Source organism: Syngnathus leptorhynchus, chromosome 1 (genome assembly GCF_054491065.1).
Source record: "Syngnathus leptorhynchus isolate UIUO chromosome 1, UIUO_Slep, whole genome shotgun sequence".
NCBI lineage: Eukaryota > Metazoa > Chordata > Actinopteri > Syngnathiformes > Syngnathidae > Syngnathus > Syngnathus leptorhynchus.
Genome location: NC_141195.1, coordinates 17,488,856 through 17,508,011, shown reverse-complemented (window position 1 = coordinate 17,508,011; position 19,156 = coordinate 17,488,856). Strand labels below are relative to the sequence as shown.

The 19,156-nt window shown below is 41.5% G+C and overlaps 2 protein-coding genes across 3 annotated transcripts; both read right to left on the bottom strand.

Moving 5' to 3' along the window:
• Positions 1–3,984: 3,984 nt before the first annotated feature.
• taf8 (TAF8 RNA polymerase II, TATA box binding protein (TBP)-associated factor) lies at positions 3,985–7,427 on the bottom strand. 2 transcript variants are annotated; one of them, XM_085914860.1, is made up of 8 exons: positions 7,168–7,427; positions 6,364–6,523; positions 6,146–6,244; positions 6,010–6,072; positions 5,792–5,916; positions 5,305–5,452; positions 4,788–4,930; positions 3,985–4,336 (listed from the first exon to the last, which is right to left on the bottom strand). In XM_085914860.1, exons 1-8 carry the CDS (start codon positions 7,213–7,215, stop codon positions 4,217–4,219), a joined length of 906 nt encoding a protein of 301 aa, XP_085770986.1. In that variant the 5' UTR covers positions 7,216–7,427; the 3' UTR covers positions 3,985–4,216. The 2 variants fall into 2 exon arrangements, with proteins under 2 accessions (XP_085770986.1, XP_085770976.1); XM_085914850.1 differs by having other exon boundaries at positions 3,985–4,301; positions 7,168–7,389.
• A 3,318-nt stretch (positions 7,428–10,745) lies between these two features.
• On the bottom strand, positions 10,746–18,532 carry LOC147062355 (calcium/calmodulin-dependent protein kinase type 1D-like). The gene is made up of 13 exons (XM_085911332.1): positions 18,409–18,532; positions 17,012–17,124; positions 15,041–15,166; positions 14,684–14,758; positions 14,459–14,597; positions 13,975–14,098; positions 13,788–13,863; positions 13,289–13,401; positions 13,130–13,208; positions 12,828–12,915; positions 12,020–12,354; positions 11,848–11,948; positions 10,746–11,290 (listed from the first exon to the last, which is right to left on the bottom strand). The coding sequence occupies exons 2-12, from the start codon at positions 17,095–17,097 to the stop codon at positions 11,891–11,893; spliced, it is 1,299 nt and encodes a 432-aa protein (XP_085767458.1). The 5' UTR covers positions 17,098–17,124; positions 18,409–18,532; the 3' UTR covers positions 10,746–11,290; positions 11,848–11,890.
• Between the last annotated feature and the right edge of the window lie 624 nt (positions 18,533–19,156).

Genomic DNA, 19,156 nt, shown 5'->3' with positions numbered 1-19,156 from the left:
TTTCTGCCTGATTAACAAGTAGTTTGGCAATTTATGAATCTTGAGTATTTTTTCTGAATGCAGATGAAATTTGCAGAAGCACCATGTCGCCCAACTGTCATTAAACCAAGGCTCCACCTAAAAAAAGTACAAAAAGCAATTAATGTACTCAAAATGTGTGTGGTGTGAAATGTGGTTCAAGTTATTCTTATGCAAAATTATGAACACAGATCAATGAGATGCCAATTTGACAAACCACACAACTTTACAAGTCATTTTGTCTATAGTTAATGAAAATGTGCATGGTCTGGTGGCACCAGATTAAAAACCATATAGTGTGAGTACCTTCCCTGTTGATAGAGCAAAGGTTCCATAGTGTAGTGGTAAGTGCTTTGAACTCCCACCCTGGCAACTTGAGTTCGAATCACGGTGTGACCAAGTGAAACAATTTTTAACCCTAACACAGAGATAGGGTTAGGTTCGGGGTGAGAGCCACCCGCCCAACACCCCTAAGTTCTAATTGGCTGTTTGATCAGTGACGTCACTCGGACACTATTAGGTATACCGCCATTTTCAGATGTTCCTAATAACAGGCCACTTCATTCGGGAAAAATCATGGTCAAAGCTTAATTAAAAGCGAAAAGTGCCACACCCGCCCTCACCCCCACTTTCTGATTGGCTGTTTGATCTGTGACGTCACTTGGACACTCCATTAGGTACACCGCCATTTTTAGGTGTTCCTAATAACAGGCCACTTCATTAGGGAAAAATCATGGTCAAAGCTTACATGAAAGTGAAAAGTGCCACACCCGCCCTCACCCCCACTTTCTGATTGGCTGTTTGATCTGTGACGTCACTTGGACACTCCATTAGGTACACCGCCATTTTTAGGTGTTCCTAATAACAGGCCACTTCATTAGGGAAAAATCATGGTCAAAGTTTAAATGAAAGTGAAAAGTGCCACAACCGCCCTCACCCCCACTTTCTGATTGGCTGTTTGATCTGTGACGTCACTTGGACACTCCATTAGGTACACCGCCATTTTTAGGTGTTCCTAATAACAGGCCACTTTATTAGGGAAAAATCATGGTCAAAGCTTAAATGAAAGTGAAAAGTGCCACACCCGCCCTCACCCCCACTTTCTGATTGGCTGTTTGATCTGTGACGTCACTTGGACACTCCATTAGGTACACCGCCATTTTTAGGTGTTCCTAATAACAGGCCACTTCATTAGGGAAAAATCATGGTCAAAGTTTAAATGAAAGTGAAAAATGCCACACCCGCCCTCACCCCCACTTTCTGATTGGCTGTTTGGTCTGTGACGTCACTTGGACACTCCTTTAGGTACACCGTCATTTTCAGGTGTTCCTAATAACAGGCCACTTCATTAGGGAAATATCATGGTCAAAGTTTAAATGAAAGTGAAAAGTGCCACACCCGCCCTCACCCCCACTTTCTGATTGGCTGTTTGATCTGTGACGTCACTTGGACACTTCATTAGGTACACCGCCATTTTTAGGTGTTCCTAATAACAGGCCACTTTATTAGGGAAAAATCATGGTCAAAGTTTAAATGAAAGTGAAAAGTGCCACAACCGCCCTCACCCCCACTTTCTGATTGGCTGTTTGATCTGTGACGTCACTTGGACACTTCATTAGGTACACCGCCATTTTTAGGTGTTCCTAATAACAGGCCACTTTATTAGGGAAAAATCATGGTCAAAGCTTAAATGAAAGTGAAAAGTGCCACACCCGCCCTCACCCCCACTTTCTGATTGGCTGTTTGATCTGTGACGTCACTTGGACACTCCATTAGGTACACCGCCATTTTTAGGTGTTCCTAATAACAGGCCACTTCATTAGGGAAAAATCATGGTCAAAGTTTAAATGAAAGTGAAAAATGCCACACCCGCCCTCACCCCCACTTTCTGATTGGCTGTTTGGTCTGTGACGTCACTTGGACACTCCTTTAGGTACACCGTCATTTTCAGGTGTTCCTAATAACAGGCCACTTCATTAGGGAAATATCATGGTCAAAGTTTAAATGAAAGTGAAAAGTGCCACACCCGCCCTCACCCCCACTTTCTGATTGGCTGTTTGGTCTGTGACGTCACTTGGACACTCCATTAGGTACACCGTCATTTTCAGGTGTTCCTAATAACAGGCCACTTCATTAGGGAAAAATCATGGTCAAAGCTTAAATGAAAGTGAAAAGTGCCACACCCGCCCTCACCCCCACTTTCTGATTGGCTGTTTGATCTGGTACGTCACTTGGACACTCCATTAGGTACACCGCCATTTTTAGCTGTTCCTAATAACAGGCCACTTCATTAGGGAAAAATCATGGTCAAAGCTTAAATGAAAGTGAAAAGTGCCACACCCGCCCTCACCCCCACTTTCTGATTGGCTGTTTGATCTGTGACGTCACTTGGACACTTCATTAGGTACACCGCCATTTTTAGGTGTTCCTAATAACAGGCCACTTTATTAGGGAAAAATCATGGTCAAAGTTTAAATGAAAGTGAAAAGTGCCACACCCGCCCTCACCCCCACTTTCTGATTGGCTGTTTGATCTGTGACGTCACTTGGACACTCTATTAGGTACACCGCCATTTTTAGGTGTTCCTAATAACAGGCCACTTTATTAGGGAAAAATCATGGTCAAAGTTTAAATGAAAGTGAAAAGTGGCACACCCGCCCTCACCCCCACTTTCTGATTGGCTGTTTGATCTGTGACGTCACTTGGACACTCCATTAGGTACACCGCCATTTTTAGGTGTTCCTAATAACAGGCCACTTCATTAGGGAAAAATCATGGTCAAAGTTTAAATGAAAGTGAAAAGTGCCACACCCGCCCTCACCCCCACTTTCTGATTGGCTGTTTGATCTGTGACGTCACTTGGACACCCTATTAGGTACACCGCCATTTTTAGGTGTTCCTAATAACAGGCCACTTTATTAGGGAAAAATCATGGTCAAAGTTTAAATGAAAGTGAAAAGTGCCACACCCGCCCTCACCCCCACTTTCTGATTGGCTGTTTGATCTGTGACGTCACTTGGACACTCCATTAGGTACACCGCCATTTTTAGGTGTTCCTAATAACAGGCCACTTTATTAGGGAAAAATCATGGTCAAAGTTTAAATGAAAGTGAAAAATGCCACACCCGCCCTCACCCCCACTTTCTGATTGGCTGTTTGGTCTGTGACGTCACTTGGACACTTTAGGTACACCGTTGTTTTCAGGTGTTCCTAATAACAGGCCACTTCATTAGGGAAATATCATGGTCAAAGTTTAAATGAAAGTGAAAAGTGCCACACCCGCCCTCACCCCCACTTTCTGATTGGCTGTTTGATCTGTGACGTCACTTGGACACTCCATTAGGTACACCGCCATTTTTAGGTGTTCCTAATAACAGGCCACTTCATTAGGGAAAAATCATGGTCAAAGTTTAAATGAAAGTGAAAAGTGCCACACCCGCCCTCACCCCCACTTTCTGATTGGCTGTTTGATCTGTGACGTCACTTGGACACTCCAATAGGTACACTGCCATTTTTAGGTCTTCCTAATAACAGGCCACTTCATTAGAGAAAAAGCATCCAAACATCGCATTACAGCTGATGCTATTTTTTGCAGGCAGTCGGAAATGCAAATGAGACATTTTGTTCAGTTTTTATTGAGAATTTTGACAGTTTTGCAATCAGGGAAGTTCCAAGTCGCTTGTGACGAGTCTGCAGTCGCGAAACACAAAACTGCAAGACTCGCCTTAACATAAAAGTCGTAACTCGAGACGGATTTTGTCGAATAAATTTCACCCAAAATGCGATTTATACTCCGGAGCGACCTATATATGAGGTACTAGCTCATCAAACTTCAAGTTTCCCGTCAGTCATACACAAAGTCATAGACACACTAAGGGCTGGTTTGGAACCAATAAAAACAAACAGTAACCAGGTTGAAAAAAACTCACTGTGGCACCGTTTGTATGAATTCAACTATAAAAGGGATACAAAAAAGAAAATATGCATTTATTCACAAAAAATCTGTGATCCCAAATGACAAATAGATGCCTTTCAACGAGTGCTTCAAGAACTGAAGAGAACAATAAGATAAAATCAAACACAATGTTCTTTTGAGTAAACCAATCCAGGTTACCATGACAACTGATAGTCCAACAGTTTGTTCATTTCTTCCTCCTCACTTTGGGTTTCTTGACGGGTCGCAAGTACGGGTTGTCGATCACGTTGTCCTCGTTGCCCTTGGTGGACGGAATAGCGCCGCCTGGAGGAAGCATGGTGTTCTCTTTGTCCACCACTGTGTCATCCTGCCAAAGCAGCACAATTTGGAGATATTTCTTGCCTAGTTTCATTCATTCAAGAGGAATACAATAAGGCTTTTAGCTGCTGCAGTTTCTTCTCATCTGTGACCAATTCAAAAAACAAGGACAGTCATACATGCCAACACAAGCGTGCAAATTTCCAGCCTCAAGAATGTTTTGAGTTCTAGCACGTGAACCTTAAAGAATTCTGAGGTTTCACTTTGTGAAGTCCAGCTTAATCCACCCTGCCCCAACTTGAGAACAAATCGAGCACCTTCATTTGTATCAGCAGTGCTTCGGCACAATTGCACAATTATCAAAATAATGATTGATTCTAAAATTGATGAGTTGTTGATGAATTGATTAATCACTACACCCTGCTGTATTAATCATTTGTAAGACGTTGCTCATTTCGAATTTGAGCTACAAGGCTTCCCATCTCAATGGCCTAATTACAAAAAGGTTGTCTTGTTTTGAATAGCGGCATCTTACACTCAAAATGTTCCCGGCAGCATTCTCGCCATCCGTCTGGTCGTCCTGCTCTGATGAGTCCGCCTCCTCCAGAGTCTGCAGCTCCAGTTCGGACGGCAGGAGGGCACTGAGGTAAGGGACGGCACTTGGCTGCGCTGCGATCACTAGCCGCAACACAAAATGTGACACACTGATACATGACAAACGCATTCGTCCGTTCATTGCAACATTTCCCTCACCTTGACACCCTGATATTGACACTTTGGAATCTGAAAATTCGACTTATGTTAAGACTTTTGAAAGTTTGACACAATTCAGGCCTTGTTTTTTAACTTTTGGATTCAGTGACTTTTAAGAGATGGGAAATTCATTTGTCAAAAATCCCCCATTATTTACTTCCCATGTAAACATACCAGGAATTTAACAAAAACGTTCCACACATTTTCACGTGAGTTTGCTCTTCTGTTGATGGCACTAGAGGGAGGAGCTACCATGTGAACAGGGGAGCATACAGGTTGTCATTAAAAAAACGACTTACATGGGAAAGAGGTGATGTCGTCTTTGAAGAGGCTCTGCGTTTTGCTGGTCTTGGCCATGAAGCGCGTGAGAGCTCGCTCCACATCCCGCCTCTGCGTCGCTGCTTTCTCACGCACCACCTGGTAGTCTGAGACTGGTTCCCGAAATGTCTGCGCAGAGGAAAATGACTGACTGTGTCAAGGTCAAGAAGGTCCAACTGGACAATGCAATACAGGAACTTTTCTAGGTTTGTGATAGGGCTGGGCGATACAGCCTACAAATAACACCGATGTTAAATGACGGCTCTTTTTTTGCAAGAAAACAATTCTTATTTTAGTCAATTTATTATCCTTTGCTTGTATGAAAAATATTAGTTTTGTGGCATAAATGCCCAAGTCTTATTTAACTCATTGTCATGAATCCTACTCAAAAATAACATTGTGCCAAATAAGAAATGTGTTTTTGTTTTTTTTGGGTTTTTTTTTGTAGGTATGCGATTTTTGACTCACGGGGGTTTTGATGTAGGTGTGTGGGTCGGGGAACTCCGGATAGTGGCTGGGAATGTGAGGCGGGTGCATACGCTTCTGTCCAGCCGACAGCGCTTTGGGTGTCATCGGGTGGTTGGTGACTGGAGCTGAAAGTCAACACACGTGGCACATTTCACACAAGCTGTTCAAGTCAACGCAAGTTGTTCAAGTCAACGGATGACGATGAGGAGGATTCTCACGTGCGGTGATGACCATCCTCTGGGAGCGCTTGGCGTATGCGGGCAGCGTCTCAACATTAAATCCTAAAGGCAAACAAACACAGAATCTCATTTTTATCCTTCCGTTTGTGGATGAATGCTATGCTTCGTAACTCACCCATTTCAATAAGTGTCACTACAGTGTCCGAGAGAGTCGGGATGCTTCTGGCTGTGTGCTCACAATACGACTTAGCACAGCGCCCAATTTCGGTTATATCTGAGGAAAAGAGGAAAAACTAGTTGTGTTATTTATTCCGCAACCAAAAACATTTACCTATCTAGCTTTTCAAATAGCAAAAGGATAAGAACTGGAGTGACTTTCTGATGGGGACGTACAACTCTGCATCATCTCGGTGAGTGTTTCCACGGCTGCTTTTTCGGCACAGTCGAAGCCGCACTCTGTTAGAAGAGCGCTCACCACCACCTGGAGCGTCCGCCGTCGAGCCATATGATAGTTCTCCACCGGGCTGCTGGTAGCTTTATTGCCAACTGCACGCTGGAAAGTCACAGCAAATACTTTCAGTGATAGAGTAATGTAGACAACACTTGCTTTATTGTTATTCATTAAACACATGGTAATGAAATGAGTAGGTGCATAGAAACAAGACAATAATACTAAAAAAATAATAACTAAGCATAACTAAATAACCACTTGGATTTCATGCATCACACAAAACGAAATAACTAACCTAAGTAAGTTGTTATTGTTTTTTTTTTTATACATAACTGCACGGATCAAAGCGTAGACGTAACAAGACATGAAGGAAAGACGAGATATTAACCTAACATTTTTTGAACGGCATGCATGTAAAAGCAAGTGTAACTTGAGCCTAAATTTACAGAGTGGTAAGGAATAGATATTAAAGATCACTCAAATGTTTTTGCTAAATCCATGACGTATGCGCTCTTTGGCATTTGAGGATCAAACAGCGTTTAGGAAAAAGACCCAGGAATGTGCCCACTTCTACACATTGATTTGGGAAATATACTACAAACCACGTCAAAATGCACATTTAATACGAGCACAACTTTACAGTAGATGCCATTTAATCAAACGTGCGTGTGTCATGAAACATTTTGTTAGGATAGCTTAGCCCCCCAAACTCGCTAATCTGTTGCCCGCATTTGAGTTCTTCTCACCCCGCCAGCAGCCAGCGATGCTCCCGTTGCCACCGCAGGATCCGCCATCACACGTTCCAACAAGCACCTCGCGTTTGTTTTCACTCATTCATACGGAGGACAAGTTGATTGATTTTTACACTGCGCTACGACCGCGGAGTCGCCGTTAGTAAACAACACTCTGCGCGCACGTTCATGACATCACTTCCGCCGACGACAAAAGTCAATTATTTTTGACGAGGCTGAGCTCGCTAGTGCTACCAGTGTTTACAAATATAATTACATCAATTTTTGAGTCACTGTCATCTCATTCCGCGCAAATGTGCCCATGTGGTCTTCTTTATCGAAAGTACCATCTGAAAAATATATACGTGACTCTCCAAATTTAGTACTGCCATCATGACGAACTTTGTCCATCCATTTTCTCGAGCAAGTCGAGTCGCATGGGGAGCAGTTTTAAAGGGGACGTCAACCCTAAAATTCTCTTTACAATAATATGTTGTTTGTGCCCCCACCCTTCTAAACACAGTATTCTAGTTAATATATTGTGTGTGGAAGGTGGTCGAGTTAAACAACAAAATTCACCCATTTTTATCCATCAACCATTTTGCCACTTGCTGTTGACTGAAAATGACGTCAAAGTTGCCACGTCACAACCAATCACATCTCCACATTTCTTCTTAGTTTCCTGCTAAAACTGCCACAAAGGACAAAGAATCTGACAGAACACCCATAAGTGACTTTATTTGGTGAACAAACATGGCCAATAGCTGGATAGAAGTACGCTGCCCAGGTGTGTGGGTGGTTGACTGACTTTCTTAGAGTGACCATTGCCAGATGTTTGGACTGCAAAGCAGCGTAGTGTGGGAACTGGTGGACACCCGTTTCTTGGCCTTTAAGAGCACTTCCACTCTTTCTTCTCCTCCAGTGTCCAGCTGCTCAGGGACTGGCACGAAGGCCATCTCCAGTAGCCCTCCTAGCACCCCCAGCACCACCAGAGCTGAGCCCAGCACATAGATCTTCAGAAAACCCAGTCCGGGACTCTGGTGCAGCATCTACTTGGTGAACGGGATTATATCGTCTTTCAACTGCGTTTGATACCGATAATGATATTATTATAAGTCGATAAGTCAAACGTGATTGGTCAAATCAAGTATTGTTCATTACATACAATTGCGAGGAGGTACTTACAGTGAATCGGCCTTGATGGGGTTGTGTTGTTGCGGGTTGGGCCTGATCAGACATCCGCAGGCACACTCAATGGCTGCTCTTGTGCTTTATATACAAGAGGAGAATCGGCCGACTCCTACCGGGGGCCACATAATTCATATTCATGAGTAGCTCTTGTTGGAGACCAGGTAAAAGGGCAAAGTGTTCAGAGAGACAAATAAACCCAGTGGATTTCACAATGATAACAAAACTTAATGAGATGGCTCTGTGTCCCTAAATGTATTTTGGATGCTGATTTAAATATTACTAAATATTATATGATCATTAGGAAAACTTGATGTGCTCGACAAAACTAGGGCGAATTAATTATCAGAAAAAAAAAAAATCACAAAATGTTACTTGCATCTCTGATTAAAAAATAAGTAAAAAAAAAAAAAATGTTAACCATCGTAAGTTTGTGCCATAACATGTTCCAAAGGTAATAAATATTCCATATAGGCCTCACCCATGTATGGTACAATTATTGAAACCATCCATTTCCAATCAGCACTGTATTTATGGAGAAACATTGCATCATTTTGCACACTATTGATAATCTTGAATAAACTAATCAAACCACACGATCTGAAGGCGCTCCAGTATCTGAGCAGGAAGAGTCTCACGGCCAAAACCTTCGACCTGGTTCATACTGTCGCGTGTGTCATCAGGCTGTTCACTTGCGAAATGTGTCTGATCTTTGTCACAGAGAGGCTTGATATCATTTGTCCCCTCTCGACCTCACGAGGTCCGCTTCCACATCTCGCCCGTCATGTCATCACGCTAGTGACTGGAGTCCACGTCGTCCACATTTGAATGACATTCACCAATCTGGTTGGACTTGAAATGCCAACTGCAAGCGTGCAAACACCCATAAAAGCAATATTACAATCTTTGTTGACTGTTTATCGAGACTTGAGCAGTTGCACCACTTAAAACAGACAGAGAGAGAGAGAGATGCTGATTATTTAAAGACTATAAAATCCATCCTCCTCCACTAGTTAGCTGTGTAGTCAGAGCTAGCGAGTTAGCTTGCCACCCAAAATCTTTTTTTCAGTGTTGAAACAAGCCAGTAACGGTGCTGGGTGAGCTATCCTCACAATTTCTATTTATTCTTGAAAAGTCCACCTTGAAACAAAAGTTCTAATCTCTGCCATTCATCTTAATGCATGGCAAAAATGTTATTAATCAATCAGAAGTTTGAAAGACATGACTTGAGACCTGGCAACTGTGATGTCATTTTCAACCGACAGCAAGTGGCAAAATGGCCGCCCCTCAAGATGGATAAAAACGGATGGTTTTTACTTGTTTTATTCATATTCCAAAAACTGTGAGGACATCATGTTTCAATTAGTTGGGCTACACAGAACATTATCGCAAAAAACAACAACATTGATTTGACGTCCCCTTTAAGGTTACAAAGGCGTGTTGATAAGTCAACAGTGCACCTTTATACAGTTCCTAACTTTATGCCATTCAATACCATCTTGCGACTCTCACCTGAACTGCCCCCGAGGCTAGGATACAAATATTAACACATATTTCTGGAACTGTTGCTTTAATTATGCTAGCAGTGAATTTTCTCATTGAGGCCGTTTGAGAAACGGATGTTAATCACCAGGGGGGGAAAAGGTTGCCCTTGTTTGGAGAACTTTGCTCCATCTTTGTGCCTCCTGCGACTTGTTTGAGTAGACTGTGGCTTCACCAGGTTATTATTATTTTCTGCCTGGCACATATACACAATTGGATGTTTAAAAATCATTTGAGAGGAAAATCAAAAGCAGGTTTTCACATTCACTGTCAACTGTTAAAGTGGTGTCACACATAAAATAGAAAAACAACTGCGTTTTTAGACTATAGGCCAAGGCAATGCAGCTTTATTTACAAAACACATTTCAAGCTTTATTCGTCCATCACAGTTTCAAACACAAGCTCACCCCAATGTGTTTAACACAATCAAATAAACATTTGAAAAAAATTACATTAATTTGTCTTCTTGTCCAACAAGCGTGGTTCATGACGGAGTCAATGAAGTAAAACTAAAACTGATTCACAGTTCACAAAAATAAAAAATGAAACATTGAATGAAATGGAAGGGAAAAAAACCCCCAAATGGACTAATTAGGTCGTGCAATGCCCTGACATGTGGGCAATGAGAGCGAGATATTTAGCATGGAGGTCCGCTGACAACACAATGTTTTTATTTATGCTTGATCATGACACACTTCTATGAAATGATACTCTTTTCCCATAATTCATATGAAATGTTTCCTGTAGGGTATATAATTTCACAGACCGCATTACAGGAAATTGCCCACTCTTAACAACCCCTTAAATTTGGCACCAATTGAATAGAATCTCAATTGCAAAATTTTGAAAGGAAATGACCAAAATGATACTCAAATGTAAGACATACGGTGTCTTTATCCAGCATGGCTTCTGGTTTTTATCCATCTACATGGGATAGAAGTGTCTCCTGAGTTTCATGTTGCTACTAAACTGGCATAGAGGGCTGGATTTTCATAAATCCAGGGGGCGCTGCTGAGGCCACTAAACTGATTTTCAGCATGGAAAGGTTTGTAAAATATAATGAATTTTTCAGTATGGGAAATCACTAGGACTACAAATAATGATACTTTTACAAAGTTCAAATTATATATAGCATTTTGGTGCTCAACATTTCAGAAAATCAAAAAATCAGAAATTGTTGATCATAGTTTTTTGTTGCAAATGTAGTCGAAAGCCTCCTGGGCACATTTGTAACTAAATGACAAGAACCAATGTGACAAATGTGTCCCATTGGCTGCGGTGGAGAGTTTGCAAACAGACGGCTCATTTCCAGCAGGCTGAAACACTTCCCATTCTCAGCACCGGGTGGCGCTGTAGACAAAACAGCCGCATGCTGCTGAGCTGCTCAGTGTGCAACAGCTACACGAACCTGCAGAGAGCCAAGTTCAGAGCATCAGCAGAAAGCTACTTTGAAAATGTTTGCGTCTTTTTAGATTTTGATCAAATGAGAATGGCACAAACGAGAGTTGCATAATCAAAGAAAAATCTCACCCATTTTTTTTTTTAATAGAGAAATAGGTTATTTCATCATTGTGAAAAATGGGCCCATTTAATTGAAAACAGTGCTATTATGCTGATGTAAAGGCAACAGGTTCATCGAGTAAACCGGTTCTCAATCTTTCGCATGTATTAGTACCAGTGATTTTTCATTTAAATTATTTTTTGTACCACTAGAGAAAGCATACGCATCACTGGTGGTACTCGAGAGGCAAAGAAACTGATCTAGTGGAAGAGCATTTAATCGTGTCTGTCACTATGAATGAACAAATATAAATTAATAGAAAATAAAATTGTGAAAATGAAATGAAGCTGGAATATTTTGGGTGGAACGCCTGATGACCACTCCATGACCAAGCAAAGTGGTTGGGCATTAGTCGTCCACCATGTTGTTTATCAGTATGAAAGTGAAATTAATTCTGCACTTACCAAGGAAAGAGTATTTTTTCTCCAAGTAAACTTGATTCAAGTTTCACATGATGGAACAAACGCTGGTCTGAAGGGTCTTTCCAATTCTGTTTTTGCCATATCTGAAAAAATAGGCGAGATGATGTCAGGTGAGTTCACAACATTGGCCTGGCGGCCCAAAACGGATACGCACCCGTTGAGGTTGGCCGGTTCCGAGTGGAAGATGTACTTCTCCGTCTCGGCGATGGTGGGCGGGTGCTCCATGCTGTGGTTGGCCTTCAATGGGTGGAAGTGGCACCTTAGGTCCACATGGCTGTCGGGCAGACTCATGTGGGTCGCAGACGCCATTTTCCCTTCGGCATCTTGTTTATCGTGTATATTTAGGCCTTTGTGTTGCAAGACAGGGGAGGATGCCTTGACCACATGGATGTCCGGGATACGAGCCATCTTGGGGACCTGCCCGGCCGCGGCGTGCGCAAGCTGCAGCTTCTTCATGTGGTGGATGGCCACAGTGGCATTGATGGCTTGCTGTCAACATAGTACGACACAGCCACATTTTGATACTTCGAGTCTCAGTGAAGTAAAAACAAAATGTGTTGATTTTTTTTTTTTTTTTTTAATCTATGACACACCACAGAAAAGACACAGCTGCCAAATGTAACAATTATTTTGATATTCGATTAATCGAGTGGTTATTTTTTCAAATAAAAAAATCTTTTCATTGAAACACCAGACATCCAATTGACAATTGCAGAAAATGTGCAAACATAAATTGATTATGATTGACTGACAGGACAAGTTTGAAGTGAACAGCACTTAAGGGCTAATTAAGAGTAAAGTGCTAGTAAAAGTCCTACATCAGCGACCTTGATTACAAAACAAGCTCGATTCAACTGCCCTTAATCATTGAGGATTTAGGCAGTCACCCAATTGATTGAGCGTAAATGGCCCGCCCTCAATGGGCTTAGCCGATCAAAGAAAACAAATGAGCCGGCACTGACCTTCCATTTGGACTTGGCAAAGTTCTTTTGCATCTGCACACTGACGGAATAGTAGATGTCCTGGCTGCGGGCCGTCTTTCCGATTATCCTAGAAAAGCACGCAACAGGTGTATTTTCGGGGAGGCTGCTCATCTTTCATCCCTGATTGCTTTTCTTCACTTTATACGATGTAGACTAAACGGCCAAAAAATTAGGCTTAAAATGTTTTTAAAATATATCATATTATTTAACAACATGATCTGCCAATGGAACAGCAACGGTGTTTTAAAAGGGCTTTCAAGGCAGAGCTTTTTGAAACTCACCAGGGATGTCGGAGTGCTTGGTCAGTGGTGTAGCGCTTGAGGGGGTTCTTCTCCATCATGTTTCGGATAAAGTCTTTAGCTGCATTGATTAAGAAAGATGGTTATGAGACTCCAAAAACGAGAGACACCGGCGTCCACGTGGGCCTCGGCCGCTCTTACCCGATTCGGAAATGTTGTCCCAGAAGGGAGAGTCAAACTCGTACTGCGCCTTGATGATCTTGGAGAAGAGGCGAGTTTCGCTCTCTTCGTAGAAAGGAGGATAGCCACAGAGTCTGAAAAGACACAATTAAGAAATTGAATCAATCAGAACAAAAAGATATCAAAAGAAAAACCATCAAAAATGCTTTTATTGAAACAAATTGGCTGAAAAGAAATAAAAAAAAAATAGATATATATATAATGGCACCAAAATTGTTCTTTGTTTTTATCGTTGTTATTTTACACCATAACTGAGCTTTTAAGGTTTATTTTAAAGGTATTTATTTTGGCATTGCTGTACATTTGCAAATATTTAGTGAGTTGTTTTTAGCTGGCACTTGACAAGCACTTCAAAATGAATGAATGAATGAAAGAATGAATACATTTGCAGTTGTGCAAGGCAAAAACGACTCTGGAGAAATTGTGAATTCAGTTTTGACTTTTTGACTTGGACGCTCACAAGATATAGGTGATGACTCCAATAGACCAGCAGTCCACTGCCTTGCTGTAAGGCTTCTGTGCCAACACCTCAGGAGCTGCAAGAAGTGAAACATTTTCAGTTCAAATTCAAACCAGTCTTACAATGTAATGCAACAAATACATGTTCATCGATTTAGGAATAAATCATTGAACTGTATCTTCCTCACCAACATATCCTGGGGTGCCACAGGCAGTGGACATAACACCCTTGTCCATCATCTTGGACAAGCCAAAATCACTGATCATGATCTTGGAGTTCTCCTCTGGGCTGTAGTACAGAATGTTCTCTGGCTACACAAAGACAAAATGTGCAATAAGTTTGTCGCAATGATGGTGAGAAGCAGATATTGACATTTTGCTCATATTTTAAATACATATCGCACCACGGCTCAGCTAATTGGTTTGCATGCTACCGTGCAAAATCTCTGCAGTTAATATTTCACTTTGGAGATTCATTTTGTTTATTTTGAACTGTATTTGTGGGTAAATTAATATAATTTGTATTTATTTCAAGTGTCTGACAGCAGGCAATATTCTAATTGATGGCTCAGAAAAAAAAAAGTAATCCAGTAATTGATAGTTGTAGAGATCCCAAAATTTTGCCTGAGGCCAGCAAGGTATTTTGTCCATATTTTGTTTTCAAAGTTGTACCTTGAGGTCCCGATGGACAACGCCGCTCTGATGCAAGTAGCTGACAGCCTGCAAGACTTGTTGGATCACACGACTGGCGTCCCTCTCAGAGTACACACCTCGGTCCAGGATGCGGTCAAAGAGCTCGCCGCCGGAAACGCTGGTGGTGGCGCATGGACACACAACACTTGTATCAATCAACCTTTCAACTGCTTTGTGGACGCCATTCATCCAATTTCAACTCACAGTTGCATGACCAGGTAGAAATGCGTCTGACTTTCATAGAAATCTTCCAGCCCCACAACGTTCTCATGTTTGATTCTGTTCAAGGAAACAACAAATGTGGGGAACGGTTCATTTGACTCAAAACAAACGTACAACGAGCAAAATCAGACTCTCCAGGTTTTCTGTCTGTTGAATCAGGATGTGCATAATTCAGCTGAAATAATTAGGTCTGATTTTTATAGATAAAAAAAAAATCTCACAAATAATTCAATACTTTGATGAAATGTCAAAAAAGGTGGTGAAATAAAAACAACATATATGGACTTGAATCTTGCTTGCTTGATACAACATGCCAATTAAAGTCTAGACGTGACAAACCTCCTGAGCACGTTAATCTCGTTCTCCAGGTTGAGGTCCCTGGTATGCTTCTTCTTGATACATTTCATTGCGAACGACCTTCCCGTCTTCTTCTCCCTCACCATGAAAACCTCGGAAAAGGCCCCTCTGTTTTATTGAATGCATAGAAACACAGAGGATGAGTTTGATATTTGATTTCACGGCTTCTATCACACAGATTACGTTCAAAGTACATAGACTGTCACAGGTGGCAAAAGTATGACGGTGAAAAAAAATCACAGTCCATCATAATTCAGATGATAAAAGAGAAAAACATGCCTCACACCCTCTCGCACTCTTTAAACCCTTAGGCCGCATAAGACGGGTAAAACCAAAGTAGGGCTAAGTACAGTAGCAAAGTGTTTGTACTGAGTGTGAGGTGTTCACATGTCGGGGACATGAGTCGTGATGTGCCCTGGCTATGTTGAGCCGCGTCTGAGAATAGGTGTTCCAACGTGCGGATTAAGGCCTCTGTATTAAGGCCTCCGTCCCTGACGTCACGGAGCTGTTCCCCCCCCAGGTTGCACGTTGGACCACTTAAGACGCAACAAGCTCCTTTGTGTCTTCGTGCGGCTCACTGGCTGACACCCGGAGCACCCCCATGACAATGATCCACTTCACTCCTCAAAGTCTTTCTGTTTATTGTGCAATTTAGTGCGCTTACAATTATTATTATTTTGTTTATATTTCTTTAAACAATTTATAGGACCTCAATCATAAGCATGGGAGGGAAATTCTCAAATATTTAAGGGCATGATATCTACTTTTACACCAGATAGATGTGCTGATTTTACACACAGACTAACATATTGTAGTAGGGTCACATTTAAGGTCTTTTGTGTCTTTCCTTTTTTTTTTTATTGACATGATGTACGCTTAGTTTGCCGGATCGTTACTCCAATTATGTGCCGGGAAGGTGTGCCATCAAGGGTGGAATTGGTTCATTTGTTTCCTTTGTTGTATTATGTCTATGTTTTGGACACTGCATCAACCCAATAAGTTTAAAAATAAAAACTCATTTCATGTCCCCCTTATACATAAAAAAAAACCGTTCAGGTACATTCATCAGTCAAACGCTGTTTCTATGGGAACTACAACTCATTTTCCTTCTATGACTCTCCTGGAAGCTTCTGATGGCCCTCAGGAGAAATCAATGGGCAGGAAAGCTCAAATTATTTTGGAGTCGAATATGAAGACAGCTGTGTCCGTGGATGTAAACGGATGCAGCATATTGGCTCCTCAGCATGTTTGCATGCAGCACAGCACATGTTGCTTCGGAAAATAATGCCATGGTGAACCTAACGCCCACAACATTGCAATTTTGAACAGCATGTGATAAATGACTTTAAAGTGCGCAACACAATATTTAAAGAGCCCCGAATAAGAAATGGTGGCAAGAGAGAAAAAAAAAAAAAGACGTGTAGCTCATAACATGCTAATTTGTTTTCGCAAATTTGTGGCACCATGTCTACCTTCCTATTTGAAGCATTGACATGAGAAAAATATCGTAGCACACCACCAAAAACTGTTCACAAAATTTACGGAAAGTCTATTGCCTCCCAAATACAAATATTCCTTCCGATGTGAAGGTCACACACCAGGAGTAGGCTACATCTTAATTGATTCATATGTTGTTTTTGTGGATGGACACCTCAACTGCCAAACAAACCAGACGCCATCGACGAGGTCAGACAAGGCCCGCGACGGACACAATGTCTAAATCGCCTGTAAAGTAGGCCTTGTCGTCGTAATCCCATCAAATGATTCGTCTGGCCTCCAGCAGTAAAAACTCAATCACATTGGGGACTGTGTGTGCTAAGAAGCATTAAAATGGAAGAAAAATCCATCTATCCATCAATCTACAGTATCTAATTTGATGAGGCTAAGAAAAGTACAATGATCAAAATGGAAAGAAACAAAACAAAACTACAATGTTCATCTAGGTGTACTTACGATCCCAACTCCTCCATGAAGTCGAAAATCTCCTGGATGTCCTGCGTGTCTTTTTTCCACACGTCGTCGGCCTCCTGACGCCCCATGTCTGCAGTGGGCCTCGGCGGGGATTTCTTTGGCAAAACAAAAGAGAGCGACACTTTCAATTTACTCACTCGAGACGACGGTTGCGCCAATGTAAAAGCGCCACGGAACAATTGAGCAAGGCTGTTGAAGCGCGCGCGGTCCTCGTTTTATAATCCTACAATTCGTGTGCAGACATCCTGGACGGCGCCAAGAAGAAATGGGATTATGAGACAGCGCACATGGGTGAAGGTCGCCGCTCAGACTGTTTGCTGAGGTCACCACACGCAAATTTGTCTGGCAGGTTCGTACTGATGTTCTCAAACTTTTGGGGTTAGGAATCATTTAACAAATGTATTGCACTGTATTTCACAAAACTTTATGCACAGTTTGAATATTCAATTCAGTAATGCTTTTGCATACCACTAGAGGGAGCTCACAAGTGGTACCACCATCTTTCGAAACCAACGTCATGAATGTTACGTGGAAACGAATTAGAGGATTAAGAACACCTGAAATGAGAGGGTTACCCAATTTGTTCTCCTGGCCTCTTTTCTCTTATATAATGGATTAGAAAGTCTTGATCTGCTCACCTTGATGACATCCAATGCCGCGCATGCAACTTATGTAAACCATTTATATAAAAAAAAAAAAGCTTTGTATTCTTCATTGAAAATTCAAGATTGCAACTCATACGAAAGGTACTACACTGAAATGAAACACAAGTTGAAATTGTTTTCGTTACATGCCATCTGACAATAGCTCATCAAAATCAAGCAGGATGTTATTTTTGTCTAAATAAAGCGTAAACAACCAAATCACAAGAAAATAAAATGACAGCAAATGTTGGCACTTCAGTAGAACATCACACGTGCGACTATCCATTTTTATACATCACAATCTGCAGCCGTTGTTGAAATGTGACACAATTACATTTCATTATTTTAATGTCGAGAGAACTTTCAATGTGAAATCAACCCACTCTGTACATATTGCAATTCATCTTAATCCCAAAAATGAACTTTCCAACGTGCATTAATGATGCAAGTATTGGTTAAGTTATATATTGCGTAATACATTTGTGTCTATAATTACAACTGACCACACAGCAACATCTTAAGCATCTATTTTATTCGGGTTCATCTTAGACCTGAAGATAATTCCTCACTGATTCTCTTGTATTTATCTGTACTTAGTTGCGTGTTCTATATTATTAATTTAAATATTTGGGAGCATTGCTGCAGTGACAAGATCACTTCCCTTCACAGAATCAAGCAACAATCAGAATATAACCATCCGTCCATCTAGCTATCGCTCTATGTCATAGGACTCACCTAGAGAAATGCTGGAAGTCTGCTGTGACTCTTGTCGTGTGCGCTCAGAAGCCTGGCTGGGACGTCGCATATACCTGGAGGAAGAGGAGGATGAAGAAGATGAAGGAGGAGGATGAAGAGGAAGGGGCGGGGCATAGAGCATTAAATGCAGTATAGACAGCAGTCACATTAAAATAGACAAGAATTGTCAGAGTTTGTGCAATATAAAACTTCACAGCTAGCTGTTTTTCCTTTTACCGCAAAATAATTGTGTCTCCAAATTTTAGTTATGGGCCTCTCTGGATTTATGTATAATTCTCAGATGGTTTTCCAAAGAGGTTTGGGATATTGAGACTTTGGGGTGAATCTAAAATGCACACTTGACCTTTGGGCAACTTAGTCTGACCTTTATTGAGACCTTATTATGCAACCTTAAACAAAGAACATAGCTGTAAAATAACAAGCATTTGATCCATAAATGGAAGAACACATTTTTTGCAGGTTCAAAAAGACTTGTTCTGCTTTTCATTGCTCTTGACATTTTGACATCATTTCAGATGCCACCCAACAATAGATCAACAGTAACTCACCATCAAACAGAAAGTACTCACCAAATGTGTCTCCTCTCCACCAAGAGACAAAACAGGTCAAACAGATTGCACACAAAGGAAGTTATTTTGGTGTTCACACAATTACATAAGTCGATTGAAATGACAGTTAACCCGCCGGCTGCTCAACAACAACCCGGGATTATTGCAAGACAGCAGCA

What these genes read in the sequence shown, in the direction of transcription:
- taf8 (XM_085914850.1), bottom strand. Translation starts at nt 7,215, where the DNA reads ATGGCGGATCCTGCGGTGGCAACGGGAGCATCGCTGGCTGCTGGCGGG. An exon ending in GAGGATGGTCATCACCGCAC is followed by an intron (nt 5,917 to 6,009) that starts GTGAGAATCCTC and finishes GTTGACTTTCAG; the next exon opens with CTCCAGTCACCAACCACCCG. An exon ending in CGACATCACCTCTTTCCCAT is followed by an intron (nt 4,931 to 5,304) that starts GTAAGTCGTTTT and finishes TGTTGCGGCTAG; the next exon opens with TGATCGCAGCGCAGCCAAGT.
- LOC147062355 (XM_085911332.1), bottom strand. Translation starts at nt 17,097, where the DNA reads ATGGGGCGTCAGGAGGCCGACGACGTGTGGAAAAAAGACACGCAGGAC. An exon ending in TTGTCCATCGGGACCTCAAG is followed by an intron (nt 14,099 to 14,458) that starts GTACAACTTTGA and finishes GTCTTTGTGTAG; the next exon opens with CCAGAGAACATTCTGTACTA. An exon ending in GGAGTCATCACCTATATCTT is followed by an intron (nt 13,402 to 13,787) that starts GTGAGCGTCCAA and finishes GTGTCTTTTCAG; the next exon opens with ACTCTGTGGCTATCCTCCTT.